Source organism: Berghia stephanieae, chromosome 1 (assembly GCF_034508935.2).
Source record: "Berghia stephanieae isolate SIO BIC M18660-M18661 chromosome 1, UCSD_Bste_1.3, whole genome shotgun sequence".
Taxonomy (NCBI): domain Eukaryota; kingdom Metazoa; phylum Mollusca; class Gastropoda; order Nudibranchia; family Aeolidiidae; genus Berghia; species Berghia stephanieae.
In genome coordinates this window covers 31,489,600-31,508,711 of record NC_088360.1, presented here as the reverse complement: position 1 = coordinate 31,508,711, position 19,112 = coordinate 31,489,600, and the positions used below count along the sequence as shown (strand labels likewise).

The window sequence follows — 19,112 nt, the reverse complement described above, 5'->3', positions numbered from 1 at the left end:
TGGTAGTTATAGTAGTAGTGGTGGGAGGAATGATGATGTGATGGTTGTAGCAGTACTGGTTTAGCGACGATGGTGTGGTGGTGGTTGTTGTGGGAGTGGTAGGGATGTTGATGTGGTGGTGGTTGAAGGGATGTTGATGTAGTGCTTGTGGTAAGTCTTTTTTACTCATGAAAAAAAATGAGAAAGGCAGAATTATGATGGTTTTGGGCGGAGATAAACCATCATTTCGGCGGAAAGTCGCCTTCAGGCGAAAGATTCTCAGCCCTGAAGGAACATTCGCAAAAGCCATTATGACTTTTGGAGGGAAGCAGACGGAGAGGATAGCAAACAAAATTCTGGGTGAATAATGTAAAGGAATGGACAGGGAGAGACAGCCCAACACTAATGAGGAAAGCTTAGGACATCTAAAAAGAGGGCACTTATTGCAAAATCATCTCACGTCTCCACTTCGGTCAGAAGAATGAGGTGAAGTGAGGTATAGGTCTCATCCATGCACAAGAAAAGGGATCCGGCCTTTTGTTTGTTTGTTTGTTTGTTGCTTTAGGTCTCTTCCAACACAATTGAGGTTATATGAGAGACCGCTGAAACAAAAAAACAAGCAATCTAACAAAAATAGTACAAATGTCAATCAAAATCATAACCTAAAGATATCATAAGCTAAATTATAAATAACCAAGAACAAACAGGCAGAGGATTTACAGGAAAAAAAATATCCCCTGTCAAAAATACAATCACAAACTAAAGAAGCAGGATAGGCTAGTAAAGAGAAGAAGAAACGACATCACTATCGGATCGTACACCCATGCGAACATCATAGGTATATGATTCAAGGGTGATGCTCCCATCCAACCACCCGCTGGATCCGGCCTTAAGGATGCACTCAAACTCAAATGTTTACACCATAATGCATATTCAAAAATATAAACTATAATAGTACATAACAGTAACAGTAACAGACAAACAATTTATAGGGGAAAAAATATCTCTCAAAAAAAGGAACTAGGTATGTATACATTAGACTGCTTCCCTCTCAGCTAAGGATGCCACCTGGACTGGACCATTAAAAAACCGAGCAATCTCAATACAGGACAAAAATCAGAGAGAGAGAGAGCAGCATGGAAAGGAAAAACAGATATATGGGGATAGAAGACACTGCAAAAGTGACCTCTCCTCACACCAAGGGAGCTTAGAAGACCCCGATCCAAAGAGCTAAAAGTGAAAAGAAAAAAAAACACAAAGCATTATGTGTAAAAGGAGCATTTTAATAGAGACTGAACACAAGATAATAAATGGCGAAACATAATCATAATGTGAATAATCAATAATATGCACCAAACTATCAATATCAAACAAGGCAATCAAAATGGAAGATGCAAATGTTGGACTGGGCTATTGACGCAGTCCCATTTTAACTTACAAAACACTTTGATTTTCACTCGCTTCTCACAAAGCAAACAAAATGAGATAATTGAGTGAATTAAACAATTATGGTGAAAATATAAATCAGACAACTGCCAATATTGGACAAAGGAAATGAGCATTAAAAAAAACAGATTTTTTTTAAAAAACAAAAATTCGAATCACCTATTCTGGTTATGAAAAAAAAATAGTAATGCTTGTATAAAAAGAAACAGGTGAAAAAAAAAAAAATAAATACTGACTTGAACAATGATATTGACGTGACACAATAGAACTCCAGGGGTTGTTGTTTTTAGGTTTTTCTTGGTGCTTTCAACAGTCTTAAGTTGACCAAGACATCTTGAAAGGAAGATGTTGAAATAATATAAAGATTTACCTATTTAAAGGCGCCCAAGGAATTGTAAGACAAAGGTGGACTTGTTTATTAGATCCAAGAGCAAAATATCCCATTTGTAACTAATCTAAAACCACCTTGTTTATTATAAGTGAAGTGAAGAAGTCTAAAAAATCCACTAGATTTTGTTTTGAAAGGTTTTACGGCGCTTGCGACACATTAAGGTCATACCAGCGCCAGTAAAAAGGAACTGGCATAGTAAAAAGTTCTAGAAATACAATTAAAGCACCCAAGAAAAGGTAAGATAAAAAAGAATTGGTTCAAACTGGAAACAGATGTAGATGCCAAGAGCACACTATCAAAGTACTTAAATTGAGATCACCTAAAAGTCTCATCCAGACACAAGCACACGGTCCCCACTAAGATGAACTCAAATGTTCACAAATCATATATAATATGTAAACAAAACATAATACAGTACGTAATAGAGAGATGATTTACAAGACAAATAAATCATCTCCCAAAACTCTAACTATACATTTGACTGTTTCCCTCCCGGCTTGGGTATCCGACCAGTAATCTCATCCCAAGACAAAGACAGAAAGCAAGCTTGTAAACAGATTGAGGGGGATAGAAGACACAGTAAGTGCCTCCCTGTCCACTATGGAGGGTCAGGAACCCCAACCAGCACTAGATTTTAAATGAGCATTCCTCAACGAAGAAGACAACAATTCATGACTTTTGGTATGTAGCAGCTGGTCTAAAACAAAAGGGATTAAATTTTCTCTTTTGCTTGGTCAAGTATTCAAACAAAGCTCAATTGGTTTTTTTTTCGTTTTTAGGGGTTTTACAGCGCTTCCAACACATTTAGATTATATCAGCGCCAGTAAAAAGGAAGAAAATGGGATAGTAAAAAGTTATAGAATTACAATTAAAGCACCCAAGAAAAAGTAAGACATAGAGGAACTAGTAACAAATAGGGATCAGATGTAGATTCCAAGAGCATACCACCAATGTACTGAGTTTGAGATCACCTATAAGTCTCATCCAGACGCAAGCACAAAATCCAACAAAGAGGAACACACTCAAATGCCTACATTAGACATTCGAAATAAAAAATATAATAATACATAACAGAGAGATGATTTACAAGGAAAAAAATATCATCTCCCAAAACAATAACTGTGCATTTGACTGTTTCCCTCCCAGCTAGGACTCCGGCCAGGGCCAGGACAAAACCAAGTAATCTCATTCCAAGACAAAGACAGAAAGCATGTTGGAATACAGATATAAGGGGATAGAAGATGGGAGGTCAGGAACCCCACCCAGAAAGCTCAATTAATCAAGGATATGTCTTGTTTTTATCCTTTTGAGAAGTTAAACAGAGCTTGCAACACAAGTGGGTTATTTAAACACCAGAAATAGTAGAACATTAGGTTATGTTTTTGTTTGTTTTGAAGGGTTTTATGGCGCTTGCAACACTTTTAGGTCATTTAAGCGGCAGTGAAAAGGAATAAGATGGTGTAGTCAAAATATTCTAGATTTACAATTCAAAGCACTCAAGAAAAAGTAAGACATAGGGGATTGGTAACAGAAGTAGATTCCATGAGCAATTTATCAATCTGCTTAGCACCTTAAAGTCACATTTGGACATCAGCGCAGGATCCCACTTGGAGGAATATACTCAAATGTTTACAAAATACTGGATTAAAAAATAAAAACTATAACACTACATTATAGAGAGATGATCTATGAGAAAACAACAATCTTCCAAAACTAAAATGATACAGTTGATTGTTTCTCTCAACCAATGACTCGGTGCAGAATGAGGACAAAACCAAGTTATCTCATGCCAAGACAAAGACCAAAAAAAAAATTTTCTTACGTTGTTTTTGTTTTTGTTTTTAAGGGTTTTACGGCGCTTGCAACACATTTAGGTTATATTAGCGCCAGTAAAAAGGAAGAAAATGGGATAATAAAAAGTTCTAGAATTACAATTAAAGCACCCAAGAAAAAGGCCCAAGAAAAAGAAGACATAGGGGAACTGGGAACAAATAGGGATCAGATGTAGATTCCAAGAGCATACCACCAATGCAGCTAGTTTGAGATCACCTATAAGTCTCATCCAGACACAAGCACAAAATCCAACAAAGAGGAATACACTCAAATGCCTACATTATACATTAAAAATAAGAATAATACATTACAGAGAGATGATTTACAAGGAAAAAAATATTATCTCCCAAAACAATAACTATGCATTTGACTGTTTCCCGCCCATCTAGGACTCCGGCCAGGGCCAGGACAAAACCAAGTAATCTCATGTCAAGACAAAGACAGAAATCATGTTGGAAAACAGATATAAGGGGATAGAAGACACAGTATGTAGCCCCTAGCCCACTATGGGAGAAAATTTTCTTAGTACGAATGTCAAGATACAAGATATTAATTGTCAGGAAAACCTATGAAATTACAAATGGTGTTCTCTATATCATTTTCTTAAATTGTAATGATCTATTCTAAATTTAAGAGAGAGTAAAAAGCCTACAAACATTCATTTTGAAGAAGATACTATATCACACACTACTTGCAGCAATTATTTTATTGAATTGTCTTTTTTATTCCTTTCTTTATAATAAATACATCATAATGAAGTGTAATCAAATTATGTCTTATTTTTATTAATTTGTGTTGATGCTGACTCATTTAGACAAAATAAAAGGTGCATGCTTGAAAAACAACTTTTACCACTAAAGCTATTACATACTTGTGAAAACAGGATGTCAAACGAAATGCATCATAAAACTGCATTTAGAAAAATTATGATTATCACAACCGAACATGAATATAACAAGTTAAGAAAAAGCCACACTTTATCTCATTTCATACTCGGCTAAATAAGGTTAAATTTATACAAATGAAACATGATTGATTGACAGTGAGATGAATATTCACTAATGGTCTGATGATATAACAATGGATCAGATCACAAAACAACCTTTCTTATGATACGAAAAACATATCATGACAGCATCATGAAATGATTTCATATCCAAGATGTGTAATCCTTAAATAAATCTATACATTGGAATTGTGATCCATGATGAATCAAATTGTGAGATGAAAATATTGCTGATGCTATGAGAGGTTGGCGTAACTGAATTATTCAATGAGATTCATAATAAATGCTACTAAATGCAGAAGAAAAAAAATAAATATATAACAATACTATTTTAACTAAAAATGAAATGCAGTCCATAGTTACTCAATGAAATAAAATCAATCAGAATTTAGATATTAATAATTTAAAATCTCTTTTCAGCTTCAATAAACTTTTTGGAGGAAAACAAATACACAAAAGCAATACTATAAATGGCTTGAAACTGATGAAATTAAGATATCGAAAGTCATTTTTATTATGAAAATAAAAATGACAAATGGCCTAAATTCAATCACGTTATTTATACATTTACATGACATTGTTATCATTGAAAAAAATAAAATCACATTGTTCAAAAGTGAAATTTTGTACAAAATGCAACTGATTTTATCTATGTTTATCAAATATACAATTTCTGACTCTTCCACGATGAGGATGTTACATAAAGACTGATGATTAAAAAAAAAAAAAAAAAAAAAGAAAATATGTACAACCTATGTCAATAATTCCTAATATTCTTTAAATCTGTATGCCAATGACGAGAGTCAAATATCTAATGTGTTGACACATATCAATATACACATTTGTAAAAAAAAAAAAGTCATCAGGCAAAAAAATAATCGGTAGTAGTCAGACATTGAATATACCCATTTAAACCTCTTATCACACCTCGCCTACTGTAATAAAAAAAAAATGGCCTACATGTCCTACAATTGCTTCAAACAACCAACAGGCTAAATAAATATCTTAAAATTTGTTGTGTTTTGTTTTTTGTTTTTATTATTACCAGAGATGAAAAGGTAAATTGTTACATTAATCTAGTGTCAAAACTAAAGTTTAAAAACCTTACAAAATCATTGACACCAAAACCTAACTCAAATTTGTCAATTATATTCCAATAAATATCACATAACAAAACCAGCAGAATATGTGTCTCTAGTGTAACACACAAAATTTACATACCTAAGTCTAACAAAAAAAAATACTTTTTTAGAAAAAATAAATAATACCTAAGTCTAACATTAATTTTTTTTTTTTTAATTGAAAAAATTAATAAACAATTATTTCCAAAATCAAACTTAGATCTTTTTCCTCAACATTCACTGTCAATCCTGACTAAAATCGCTATCAAAATCATCGGACAAGTCTGATTCATCCAAATCATCTAATTCATCATCGTCAACTTCTTGTATTTGGCTTCCATGGGGAACATAGGCACCTCCTTTCCTAAGGTATTTACGTTCTGCAAACATAATCTGAAATTTTAAAAATGTTTAAATTAGAGTGGTGTCACACAGTTATTTCTGCCACTTCCTGAAGAACAATACTTAAATAGTGCCTAGTTCCAATAGAGTACATTATATAATTTTCATTTACAGTATTTTAGTATTTAATAACTGAAAGAATTTTTTTTTATACCTAAAAACACAACAACATCACCAACAAAAATAATAAATAATAAATACAAAAACAAAAAACAAGAACCACATTGTAATGCAGCCCAAGATAGTCCAATAAACAAAAGAAAAATGCAGAAGACATTTCTTCTCCATTTTGTTTGTTTGTTAAGGCACCTATGGCATATTATTTAGCGCCAGTAAAAGGAATAAAACAAAATAGTTAAAAAATGGCAAAGTTACTGATCAAAACCAAAGGGAACTGAACTGGTTCAAATAGGAAACAGAAGTAGATTCCAGGATCATAATATCAGTGTGCTCAGTTTGAGATCACCCAAAAGTCTCCTTCAGTTACATGCACAGGATCCCACTAAGAGGAATACACTCAAATGTTTACAAAATACATTCAATATTTACCGAATGATTCGATGATAAATCTTACAACCTTGAAAGGTGCCTTCGCGGCAGGACAAGAATAAAATTCTTCCAAAAAAATCAGAAACACTTGGAAAATTTGAGCGATGAACGCAAAAAGCAGGTAAGCAAAATTAAGTAATCTCATTCCAAGACAAAAACAGAAAGCACCTGGGAAAACAATATAGAGGGGATAGAAGACGCAGTAAAAGTATGGTAAGTCAAAATAAAATCCCCCCCCCCCCCCCCCCCCCCCCCCCATAAAAAGTCATATTTTAGTACCATTCCAAAGTCAGGGGAAACAGGCTAAACAATTACACTCTCAACATTAACGAGAACAACCACTCCTCACTTTCTCTTTTGTAAATACTAATTTTCATTGTCTCAAATATGGGGGGGGGGGGGGGGGGGGGGAATTCCTCATGTTTGAAAACAGTAAAACGCTTTTCTTAAATTGAAAAATAAATCATCAATCATCGAAAGCTGAGAAAATTTTATATGTTGTATGGCCCTGAATTGAGATTCACAGTCAAAGAAGACATGGCACCCATACAATAAATATCTGAAAATTTTCAAAGGCAGTAAAAATGTCAAAATATGAAGTTTTGTATACTAGGATGTAAAACAAAAATATTGGCCAAATTGGGGAGAGGGCAAATAATATTTTTGGACATGTTTGGAGACAGGGAAATAGAATATAATTTGGTAATCAGTGGCTAGATCTAAGGTAGGCTTGCACACAGCTGACAAGGAGTGACATTCATAACAGGTCTGTGTCACTGCACTTGTGACATAAACACATTCAAGAACATGAAAGTTAGAGAAAAAAGGCCTTGGAGCAGAGCTGCCAACCCCATCTGATGAGAATGTGTACAATGGGACCTCAAAATGGGGGAGATTTCATAAAAATGGGTACAATCCTGAAACCGACGGAAACTAACCATTGTGAAAAGTAAGAGGAAGGTATAATTACATAAAGTCACACCGCACAAGCTCAATTGCAGCAACAATGATGTTCCGGAGACTATAATCCAATCCTTTCAAAATTCTACCTCCCAGCATGAAGATCATAATTGTGACCCTTCGCCTTGAAACGGTATTAAATCGGGATTTTCAATTTTGGGTGTTTTGTGCCCAATCAACGCTTATTTTATGCCTAAAAATTTGATACCAAATTTATAAAATTCTGATTATTCATTGCCGAGAAATGACCGATAGAAGTAGGGAGAGTGTAAAACCCAAGTTTTGAGGAAATCGACTTTGAAGTTGAGACACCTTTTTCACGCAGTCGAATCAATGGGCAAAGGTAACTCCTTGGATACAGGCATTGAAAATTTAACGAGAGAAATAAAATTTGGCATGAGCTTAGAACATACATTTAATAATACGCACACAAATTTTTACAATAATCCAATCATTACTTTTGTAGTTATTTATTATTATGTAAGATGCTCTTGAATTAATAAAAACACCAATAAATGCCTGAAGCTTCATGAAATTGTTCACTTGTTGACGGGTTTTTGACATTTAATTAAACAATCAATGAAATAAGGATTATTATTATGACACGTTTGTTTTATTTAATAGAAGAAATACGATTTCAAAATGTCAAAAGTTAAAGAACAGCTATTTTCAGTACAGTTTTTTTTTTGTTTGTTTGTTGCTTTAGGTCTCTTCCAACACAATTGAGGTTATATGAGAGACCGCTGAAACAAAAAAAACAAGCAATCTAGCAAGAATAGTACAAATGTAAATCAAAATCATAACCTAAAGATATCATAAGCTAAATTATAAATAACCAAGAACAAACAGGCAGAAGATTTACAGAAAAAAAAAAATCCTGTCAAAAATACAATCACAAACCGAAGAAGCAGGATAGGCTAGTAAAGAGAAGAAGAAACGACATCACTATCGGATCGTACACCCATGCGAACATCATAGGTATATGATTCAAGGGTGATGCTCCCATCCAACCACCCGCTCAGTACAGTTTGAAACAACGTAAAGCCGGGTGGACAGAGAGAGAAATATCAAGAAAGAGGATGAGAGAGCAAGGAAAAGAAACTTGCACGCACACACACACACGAGAGAGAGAGAGAAAGAGAGAGAGAGAGGGGGGGGGGGGGCGCTTGTGCATTGAAGAGGACAGGAGGGAAAAAGTGTGTGTGTGTGTACATGTTTGTGTTTGTATGTGTGAAAGAAACACGCAGGGAGGGGGAGACAGAGCGAAAGAGAGAGAGAGAGAGGGGGGGGGGGGAAGCTCTTGTGCATTAAAGAAGGCAGGGTGGGAAAAGTGTGTGTGTGTGTGTGTGTGTACGTGTTTTTGTATGTGTGAAAGAAACACGTGGAGCGGGGGGAGAGAGCGATTGAGCTAGATATAAAGAAAGGATAGGAGGGGAGGTGGAGCAAAGAAGTGGTAGGGATAGTTATAGAAAAGACCTTTGTTTCATAAGAAGTCAATCTATTGGAAACATATTGTCCAATGAGATTGCATTTGAATAAAATTAGACTTGTCAAATCATTTGTTACATTGTTTCCATTTTGAGTCAGTTGACGGCTTGAGGAGGAGGGGTGGGGCTTATTTTGCAATGACCTGCATGAAATCTTGTAATTGAATCTTCTTATAGAGCTAAAACTCCCAGTTGTTTAGGACATGTCACTAGTTATCATCTCACCTTGTGGTCAATTGTCAGCTATTTAATTCTCCTCCCCTTTTGCTTAGCGTTCGCAAACATTGTGGATTGTTTTAGCCCCCACCCCCACCCTTCCATAATTCGATGAAAACGAACATCTCCTCCCCCCCACTATATTTCTCTTTATCAAAATTATCTTCCCCTCAACCTATCTCTTTCGCTCTGTATCCGACCTCTCTCTCTCTCTCTCTCTCTCTCTCTCTCTCTCTCTCTCTCTCTCTCTCTCTCTCTCTCTCTCTCTCATTTTCATAAATCTATCTATTTATCTATCTATCTATCTGTCAGTTTATCTATCCATACATTTATCGGTTTCAATTTTTGTTAGTATTTCCATCGGCAGTTCATTAATTTTGGAAGGCTTTTTTTTTACTTTTCTGCTTTTTTATTTTAAAGATGCTTATCGTAGGCCATCTCTAAGTCGATGAAACTGTTGTTCATAACAAAGTAATTCAAATAACATTAAGACTTAGCTAGTGTTAAATTTCCGAAAGATAGGTACTTCGCCTCATTATACAATGCAGTTATACAAAGAAATAAAAACACGTGGTGTGTATCAAAATGCGCAAACACACACACACACACACACACAAAGCATGCACGCGTTGACCATGCCGAACTTTGAGACTCATGTGATCAGTTTTGACCAATGAGAATCTCTTCTTTGTAAGGTCGTTAGGGAAAATGCTAGTCTTGTTTACAGTTTTTAAAGTTCATTATTGGTTGAACCATGTAACTGCCGATTTAGCCATGCATTCTCTTAGATAGATAAAGACACGCCCTTTGCTGTGATACCTAACATGTTATTGGTCGGGGAAAGCATGTAGTATTATTAAGCTTTGGAAATGGTGGCTATCTGAGAGAAAGGCAACTCTCGTGTTGAATGCGTTACTGATAGTTGTATTTTAAAACTTGAAATTACACAACTTATCGCAAATATTTATGTTGAAATATTATGTTTTTGTGTAGAAAAATGAATGTAGTTTGTGAAACAAACAAAAACTGAAATTTGTTCATTTTGACCTTTTTCACTTTAAACCCGATTTTCTTCGTTTTCCAAATCCCGACTTAATACCGCTTCGAGGCGGAGGGTCACAATTGGTCAAAAAATATATGAACATCCACTTGGTCACCAAGGTTTCTCAATAGGCTAGTAATAATATGAATTACAACTAAAGAAAACTGAAGTGACTCTGTACACTGAAAATGGGTACAATCTTGGGGGAAATGCGTACAAGCGTACAATTGCTGAAAATGCGTACAATTCCGCATTTTTTGCAGTAGGTTGGCAGCTCTGCCTTGGAGAGATCAAAAATCCATAAAATGCATTAGACAACTGCCTCAATTTGATGATGATGATAATGATGACCAATTCTCTGCAATTTTAATTCATAATTTCTTCTGCTCTCAATAATACAATGGAATATGAAAATACTAAAGCTTATAATACCACTGTCTGGAATTGTTAAGAAACATGGGTATGCTTTTAGAGTATATTATAAGAATAATTCGCCAATCAAAATTTTTCATTAAATTTTATTAAAAGCAGCCTCTTATCATGTTTTCAATCTCATATAGCTGCTTTTTTTAATAAGGGAGCCATAACTGAAGTTGTACATAACCACCCATTAATCACTTTTGGTAATTATGTGTTATTTCATTATTTAGCCAGATTTAAAAAAGGAGATATATATGTTTTTACTAAAACAACAAAAATCAGTAATGCTTGAAAATGGGCAAAAAACGTTATATCCCTGTTGTTAGTTTAAAACAACTTAAAAGTCCCACACAAACAATGCTACATCTATTCTTTTTAGAAAAATAGGGTTGGGGGTTAACATTGCTCCATAGAGCCCATGTTACATTTTTGCCAATGAGCACAGAATTACTGGCAATCCTAAAAATTATATAATATTTTTTAACAGATTGAAATAAGAGAAACATGCAAACCTTTTAAAAATTAAGGGTAATTCTATCACCCATTGAATCTAGTGGCGATTTAGAATATCTGCAAGGGTATAATAACCGGTCCTTAATTTGACCATAGCCACCCTGTTCCTAGATTACAGATACACATTTTATTACTGAACAGATTTTATCGTTGATGGCTCAACAAATTCATCTGGATCTACATTAAGGGGATCCGTAGGTCCTGTGCTGCTCAAATTTTAATATTCAGAAAAACAACAAAAAAAACGAAAATTATTTTGCACATCTTTGTTTCCCTTGTTATTAAGGGTTTTACAGTGCTTGCAACACATGTAGGTCATATCAGCGTCAGTAAAAAGGAAGAAAATTGGATAGTAAAAAGTTATAAAATAACAATTAAAGTACAAAAGAAAAGAGAAGACAAAGGGGAATAAGTTCAAATAGGGAACAGATGTAGATTCCAAGAGCACACTATCAGTGTACTTAGTTTGATATCACCTAAATATTTCAACCTGACACTAAAAGGAACACACTCAATGTTTACAAATCATATATTTTATGTGTAAAACAAATATAATACAATGCATAACAGAGATATGATTTACAAGACAAGAAAATAAATATCATCTCCCAAAACTATACATTTGACTGTTTTCCTACCAGGGCCAGGACAAAACCAAGTAGTCCCATTCCAAGACAAAGACAGAAAGTATGCTGGAAAACAGATATAAGGGAAATGGAAGACACAGAAGTGCCTACCTGCTAACTATGGGAGGTCAAGAATTGCACATTTTTCTTAAAAGGGGGGGGGGTTTAAAATATGTGGCTGCATACTTAAGTTGCTGTTGGCTTATTATCAACCTTTTGAAAAGGTTAGCACTGTTTAAAAGTTTCATTAAATATGTAGATTAATACACAAAATATGTGTCTTGTCTTTTTTCAGGCATATGAAATGTAATTTTGCGTTTTTCTCAAAATGTTATTTTTGACTGACCTGTCTCACTACTTTATGTAAATCTCAAAAGGTAACTGCCAGAATTGGCAGTCATTTTGCCACAATGTTTAACAGATGTATATTTATCACCTTACAAAGAGATTTTTTAATTGGCTGTTATAGTTCTTAGGATATTTTTTTCTGTAATTATCCTCTAAATTCAGAGACATCGCTATAGCCTAATAAAGGCACACTTTGAGGCTGAATATGTAAAAATTTGATAAAGATACTCAAAATCGTCTTTTTTAAGTATGTCCAAAGGAGTTACCATGTCAAATATCAGGTCATGAACTAGAATATGTTTTGAAATCTACACAAAATAAAGTAATGTGTAAAACGCTGAGTCAGCAGGGGTAGCAAAAGATCCTCCGCTCTAGCTAAGAATGTTGAACAAGTAGGTTCGGAGTATGAACTCATACAGTGAAATTGTATACATATACAACAATGCTACAAATTTAAATTCTTAGGTTCAAAATTGCTTTTGAAATAAACTTTCAAATTTCAAAATGTGGTTCACCATAAACATTTGACCAAATGATGACCAATATTTCAAGAATAACATATTTTCATGATGAAGCATGTGCTGAAAATATATTAAATGCAGTGTTGAATGATTTAACTTGGGGTTATTCACTTTTTAATGGAAAATATATATCTAAATATAAAGATAAATAATCTCACCTTTTTATCCACTTTTGATGACGCCATCTTAAACTGATCTACAAGGGGATATATATGTTCAATGGCTAGCTGAACATTGAGGACACATGGAGCTAAATTTATGGTGAGAAGTGAAAAGAAAAAGACGTCAATTAAGAGATAAATATAAAATAATAAAAGGAATCAATTAAAAGCTGCAGTTACGTTTGTAAAGACAAAAAAAAAAAAAAAAAAAGACGCTGTTCTCAGAGACCCTTTCCACTCAATTCAATATCTATTATTTTAAAAGGAAAAGTTGAGTTTGCTGTATAGGTGAGAAATGGGTTATTGTGAGATAAATACAAGATCTTAACTTGTGAGCAAGCATAACATTTCTGTATTTTCTGTCCATATAGTGGATGATGGTTGCTTTTAATATTACATGGCTCAGTCATATGTTAATCAACTTTGACAGATAAAGAAATTACTAGCTACTTTGAAAAAAAAAAAACAAAAAAAAACAAACCAACTCAATGTATGTGTCCAACTGACCCCTTACAAAATGTGAGATAGAGTATGTTGATTGTTATGTCTTATCCCACATTCAGCGGCTGTTGGCTTGGGACCCATTGTCAAGAACTTTGAGTACAATTAATGGATATTGCACATTAGTAAAGCTCGTGTTTTTCTACTTTCACCTCAACACAAAGCAAGAAAAAAGAGACAAACAATGTGGTATCATAAAATACTGTAAACGAAGAAACTTGCATAATCTATAGTCAAACTTAAGCCCCAAGCCAAGGCGCCTATGAGTCTGCAATTTTGCAAATAATTTTAATCTTAAAATGCCATTTATGCATATAACAATTTAGACAAAATAGACTGCAATAATTGTCAAAATTTTCATCTAATATATTACACCCACGATAACTTGTAGAGAAAGGGTGATAAGAAATTGGTATATTCCCAGTTCCACAATTCTTGTTTTTTTTTTTTTAATTTATAATCTTCTGAATAATTCATTACAATGTCATGCAAGGGGCTTTTATTTATGTACATAGCTTGCTTCAGTGGTGGTGCATGCCAGGTATTTCTGCATCCTTTGAAATGCTTTATAATATGTCTATTTATTTTTTTTTTTAAATGTAAAATGTAATATTTTTACTATTCGTAAAAAAAAAATGTTTTATTGTCAGGTGGAGAGGGTAAGACTCTATTCAGTGAATGAGTTAAAAACTTGTCATTATAAAGAAAATTGGGAAAAAAGTATGATAAACATGAAGCAGAAATCAGAAATATTTAAAACTGACAAACGAAAAGAACAAGACCTAAAGTTAATAATACTTGCCAAGTTTAATTTTTAAAAATCCTCTATTGGATAAAAAAAAAAAAAATAAATAAAAAACTATGATGGTTATGCCAAAGTCGCTCAAAAATTATGGTATCCAATGTTTTCAAACTTCGTCTTGTTTTCAATTTTCACAAAACTCATAGTCAACCAAAACAAAACGAGGCATCAGTGAAAGAAATAACCCCCCCCCAAAAAAAAGTATTATGTCTAGTTGAGTAAGTTGGCAGGGAAAGACAAGATTACATTTCATTGACAGGCCAACCACAAAAATGAGCACGCAAAATTATGTTTCAGAGTGTTTCACCAGGTCATTTGATTTTTCAACTCCTGTAACTCTACACAGTTTTCGTTAATAGAAAATGACATTCGATTAATTTCTAAAGATGAATGGCCTCCAATGAATCCTTGACTTGAAACCAATGGACTCCAGTATTTGGTCAATGCTGTCAAACATGGTTTATAAGGGTCGTAAAACGGTTCAAACAGATGCAGAGCTAAAAGAGTCAAGTCAAAATGCACAGGATCGAATCATTATTCACAAAATTTGAAGATCAATTGTATCCAGCCAAAAAACAGGCTACCCATAGTCATTAAGCAAAATGAAGGATTGACACATCACATGAAATAATGCAGTGTATGAAATTTAAATTTTGACAAAATAAAAAGGAAAGATCAGCATTCAAAAAAAAAAGTTATTCTCATTTCTACCTGTTACTGTAATACTGCCAGTGGAAAAGATCTTGAGGGTTGCTTTTGGTTCTTTTAGCCGATATGTTACACCAGGATGAATTTCTGGTTCAAAGCTGAGGGATTAATAAAGGGAGACATTATTATAATTCATATTTGCAAAAGAAAATCAGAAAAGTCCAAATTTTAAGAAATGCTTGTGTGTCTATCATTAATTATGTTAGCAATAGATTAATATTATCAAGGATTGAGCAGCATCAATTAATAATTTTTAGTTTGCGTTTAATGGTTTTACAAGAAGATGGAAAAATAAAAAAACAAAACTAGATATACATGTAAAGCATCTGAGACAAGGTAAGACAAAGGGGATTGGTTCAAATAGGGAACAGAAAAATTTCAAGAGAAAACTATCAATAGCGCAGGATATACCCAAACAGTTACGAAATATGACATTCAAAACAAACAAAAAAATACAGTACCATGCCCAACAGACAGGTATTTAGAGGGGGGAAAATATCTAGCAAAACTAACACATTTGACTGTTTCCCTCTCAGCCAAGGATTCAGCCCTGGGCCATAATAAAACAAAGTAATCTCATTCCAAGGCAAAGACAGAAAGAAACAGAGAAAACATATAGGGGTATAGAATACACAGCAAGTGCCCTGCTGCCCACTATGGGAGGTTAAAGGACCCCACAGGGGTCAAATAATAAAAAAATCAAATTTAAATAAATATGCAGTGAGAGAGTGACAATAAAAAACACCATCTTAAATCTCATATGAAAATAAAAAATGATTTTTGGTATGAATCAGACCTGCCAACCTTCCCAGAATAAAAAGTGTATTCTATGATCCTAAAAAGTGTATTTTTTAGCAAAAAAGTATATTTTGTCTGCATGTGTGGAAAATAAAAGTGCGCAAAATACAAAAATTTATATAAAAGCTAACATCAAACCCAAATCAAAAATAAACTCAGATCTTCATTATTCAAACATTCGTTTGCAGCAATCACTAGTAATTGCAAAATTATCGGTTTATCAAAAAACTAAAACTTAATGACCATTTTAAATCAGTATAAGGCTCAGAAATTGCAATATCTAAGGATATTGCTTTCGAAATACTAAAAGAAATGAACAAAAGACCCCAAATATGTTGGTAGTATTGATGCTAGTGTCTGTAGAAGATGAGATGCTGGTTTTAGCGATGGTGCTCTAGCTGTGGTGATGATGGATGAAGTGATGTGGTGGTGGTGGTTGTGGCAGTGACAATGCTGTGATGGTGGTTGTAACTGTAACAGTGCTGATGCCATGGTGGTGATGGTTTGAGATGATGATGCTGATGTCCCAAATGAAGTTGTGATGGTGATATACATCTGCCAGCCCAGTAAATCAGTTGAAGGTTTTGAGATAAAATATTTGTGAGAGTGGTCTTCAATCTAATAGAGATGACAATTTGCAGCAGTGACAAGATAATTCCCATTATGTTATCAAATGATCCATGTCTCTCTCTCTCCCTTTTTTATAGCATTTACTATCCTCCTCCTACTACAACTACAAACAATTCCTACAACCACTCCTAGACTAGTACTATTACTACTACCACTACTACTTCTACTCCTACCACTATTACTACTACTACTACTACTACTACTACTACTACATACTAATACTATTACTGTTCGTCAAATGATGGGAAATTCACACATATCACAGACAAGTTAAATACTTCAGACAAGTTAAATACTTCTAGAGGATTCATTTTGAACCATTTTGTTCCTAAAGCTGCCCAGTTGGTAATGAAAGGAAAGAAAATCACAGAGACAGAGAGAGTTAGAGAATGAGAGAAAGAGAGAGAAGAGAAGAGGGAAGAGGGGGGGAAGAAGGAGGGAAGGAGGGAGGGGAAGAAGGGGGAGAGAGGGAGAGAGAGAGAGAGAGAGAGAGAGAGAGAGAGAGAGAGAGAGAGAGAGAGAGAGAGAGAACCATATGAAGTCACCTTGCATTAGCTCTGTTTTCTGTTGAGAATTGATTTAGTCGAATGCCAAATGGGAGACTGCAAGTTCCTAAAACATTGACGACTCTGTACTGACAAAACTTCACATTAAAGCCCAACTTCTGCAACCGCCTGGCAATTCTTCTTGAGGCTAATTTTGCAGACTCTTCGCTATTATATAAACAAAGGAAGAAGAAATGAACAACACATCATTCATGACAAAAATAATATTCATTGAATAAAATTCTAACTCCTCAGTATAATCCTTATCATTCTAACAAGAGAGACGGAGAACTTTTAGATAACTACTACATTCATAATCTTAAGCTCTTATTCAAGATATATGAGGGAATTATTGCAAATTCGGTTTAAAAAATTCATTTTTAAAGCACTTATCACCTTAGTATTCGACATGCTCTAAACACTTCAAAGTTTTAAAATCACTTAATGGTAGAACAAAGCCCATTTAACAAAAGACATGTCGCTTGTTCAGCGTTATTACTATTTTCAAAGAACAACTGCTTTATACCAGAGAATCTCTAAATAAAGAGTCCATCTCCGAAACGATTTTTTAAAAAGCCATTTGCAAAATGTATTTCCTAAGGGCATGTTCTCCATGCATCTTATTCCTTAGCTCAAGCCCTCTGACACAATGCATGTCCAAGACCATATCTCTACACCACAGCCACCTAGATAATAAACCGAAATTTAGAGACAGACCCTTAGTATGTTAAACATCACAAATAAGAATGACAACATGTCATGTTAGTAAATATCTCTTAAATAGCCACCAGACATGTAACAGTTGACCCATACCTTGTTGATCCGGTACATGTAATTTTTCCAGAGGACCAAATAGAAGCGGTGACAGGTGGGTTTCTTAATTTCATATTCAACATCTGAAAGATAAAAAGACATTGCTTAAACTATTTGCGTTCATTTACACTAAATAAAAACAAAAAGTAGAAACCAGTTATCAAAAAAAAACAAAAACAACAACAACAAAAAACATTACAAATAATAATTTAACAAGACAAGAGAGGGAAGTTTTAGGTTGGAATATAATAATATTGCTCATGAATGGTTTGGATAAAAATAAAATACTGTATAGCAAGACTTAAATATCTTCACTCTTCATGAAAACTGCAATTAAATTAGTTCATAATTAATAACCTTTGGAGGGACTGTAACTCAGCCTATCATGTATGACTCACTAGAATAGTTTACCTATAATCTGCGGTAGGATTGAAACTACACCAGAAAAATGGTGGTATAGTGGTAGAGTCTCAACCATAACAGTTATGTGGCGTATATAGCTTTTAAATCGAACTTTCATTATATAATAAATAGCACTTAAATAGTGCACAATCATGACTAGTGCTCTATGCACTTCAAAGTTACAAGTATGGCAATCTAAATAGCACTCACTCACTCACACACATACACAAACAGATATATATACTTTCAGCTTTTGCTCAAAGAAGAACACGTCGATATCAAATAAATGAAAAACATTGACAGAGACTTTAAAAATATGTTTTTGTAAAAATGCAATGTTTTAGTTTTGATTTAAAAGCATCTACACTTGGCACTCTTAGGGAAAGTTGTTCCATATCTGAGGACCAAGTGTTGAAATTGATCTACCACCATGTAAATCATTAACTGCCTACAGATGTATACATATATATCATGTATACAATTGTGCCATATGACCATTCAATATCCCTTACCCCATTTTCTCTTTTGTATTCAACATGAGCACCTTCAGTTGCCACTTTCTTTAAATTGAGATGACATTTTGTGTTGAAAGTGCAAACTACATTGTTTATTATAATGTCTATGGTAGGGGTATCCTCAGTAGCAGCTGCCTCCTGATGATGCCCATTGCCAATGAGTTCTCCATTCTCTTCCATAACATGGCAATTATTGTTAACACTATTATATTCGTTGTTCATTGTGGGTGGGAATTTGGACGGTATGTCACTGAGTTCAGAGTGAGGTGCTAAATGACTAGGAGGGTGATGAAGGCTGTGTAGGTTTCCATTGTGGTGGGCGTGGTTTGGTATGATAGACATGGCGGCATCAATGAAGTTGAGGATGATGGTCGTGA

At 34.2% G+C, this 19,112-nt stretch overlaps 1 protein-coding gene across 1 annotated transcript in view; it reads right to left on the bottom strand.

Annotated features, from left to right (window-relative positions):
• Positions 1–1,241: 1,241 nt before the first annotated feature.
• LOC144971837 (TATA box-binding protein-like 1) overlaps positions 1,242–19,112 on the bottom strand; it is a 20,136-nt gene continuing 2,265 nt past the window's right edge. Inside the window, exons 2-7 of the mRNA XM_078912915.1 lie at positions 18,733–19,112; positions 17,819–17,901; positions 17,006–17,173; positions 15,036–15,130; positions 13,019–13,110; positions 1,242–6,169 (exon numbers count right to left, since the gene is read on the bottom strand). The exon at positions 18,733–19,112 is cut by the window's right edge and continues 41 nt beyond it. Coding sequence (XP_078769041.1) covers positions 6,020–6,169; positions 13,019–13,110; positions 15,036–15,130; positions 17,006–17,173; positions 17,819–17,901; positions 18,733–19,077 — 933 coding nt within the window. The 5' untranslated portion in view covers positions 19,078–19,112 and the 3' untranslated portion in view covers positions 1,242–6,019. The remainder of the gene's footprint in view (positions 6,170–13,018; positions 13,111–15,035; positions 15,131–17,005; positions 17,174–17,818; positions 17,902–18,732) is intronic.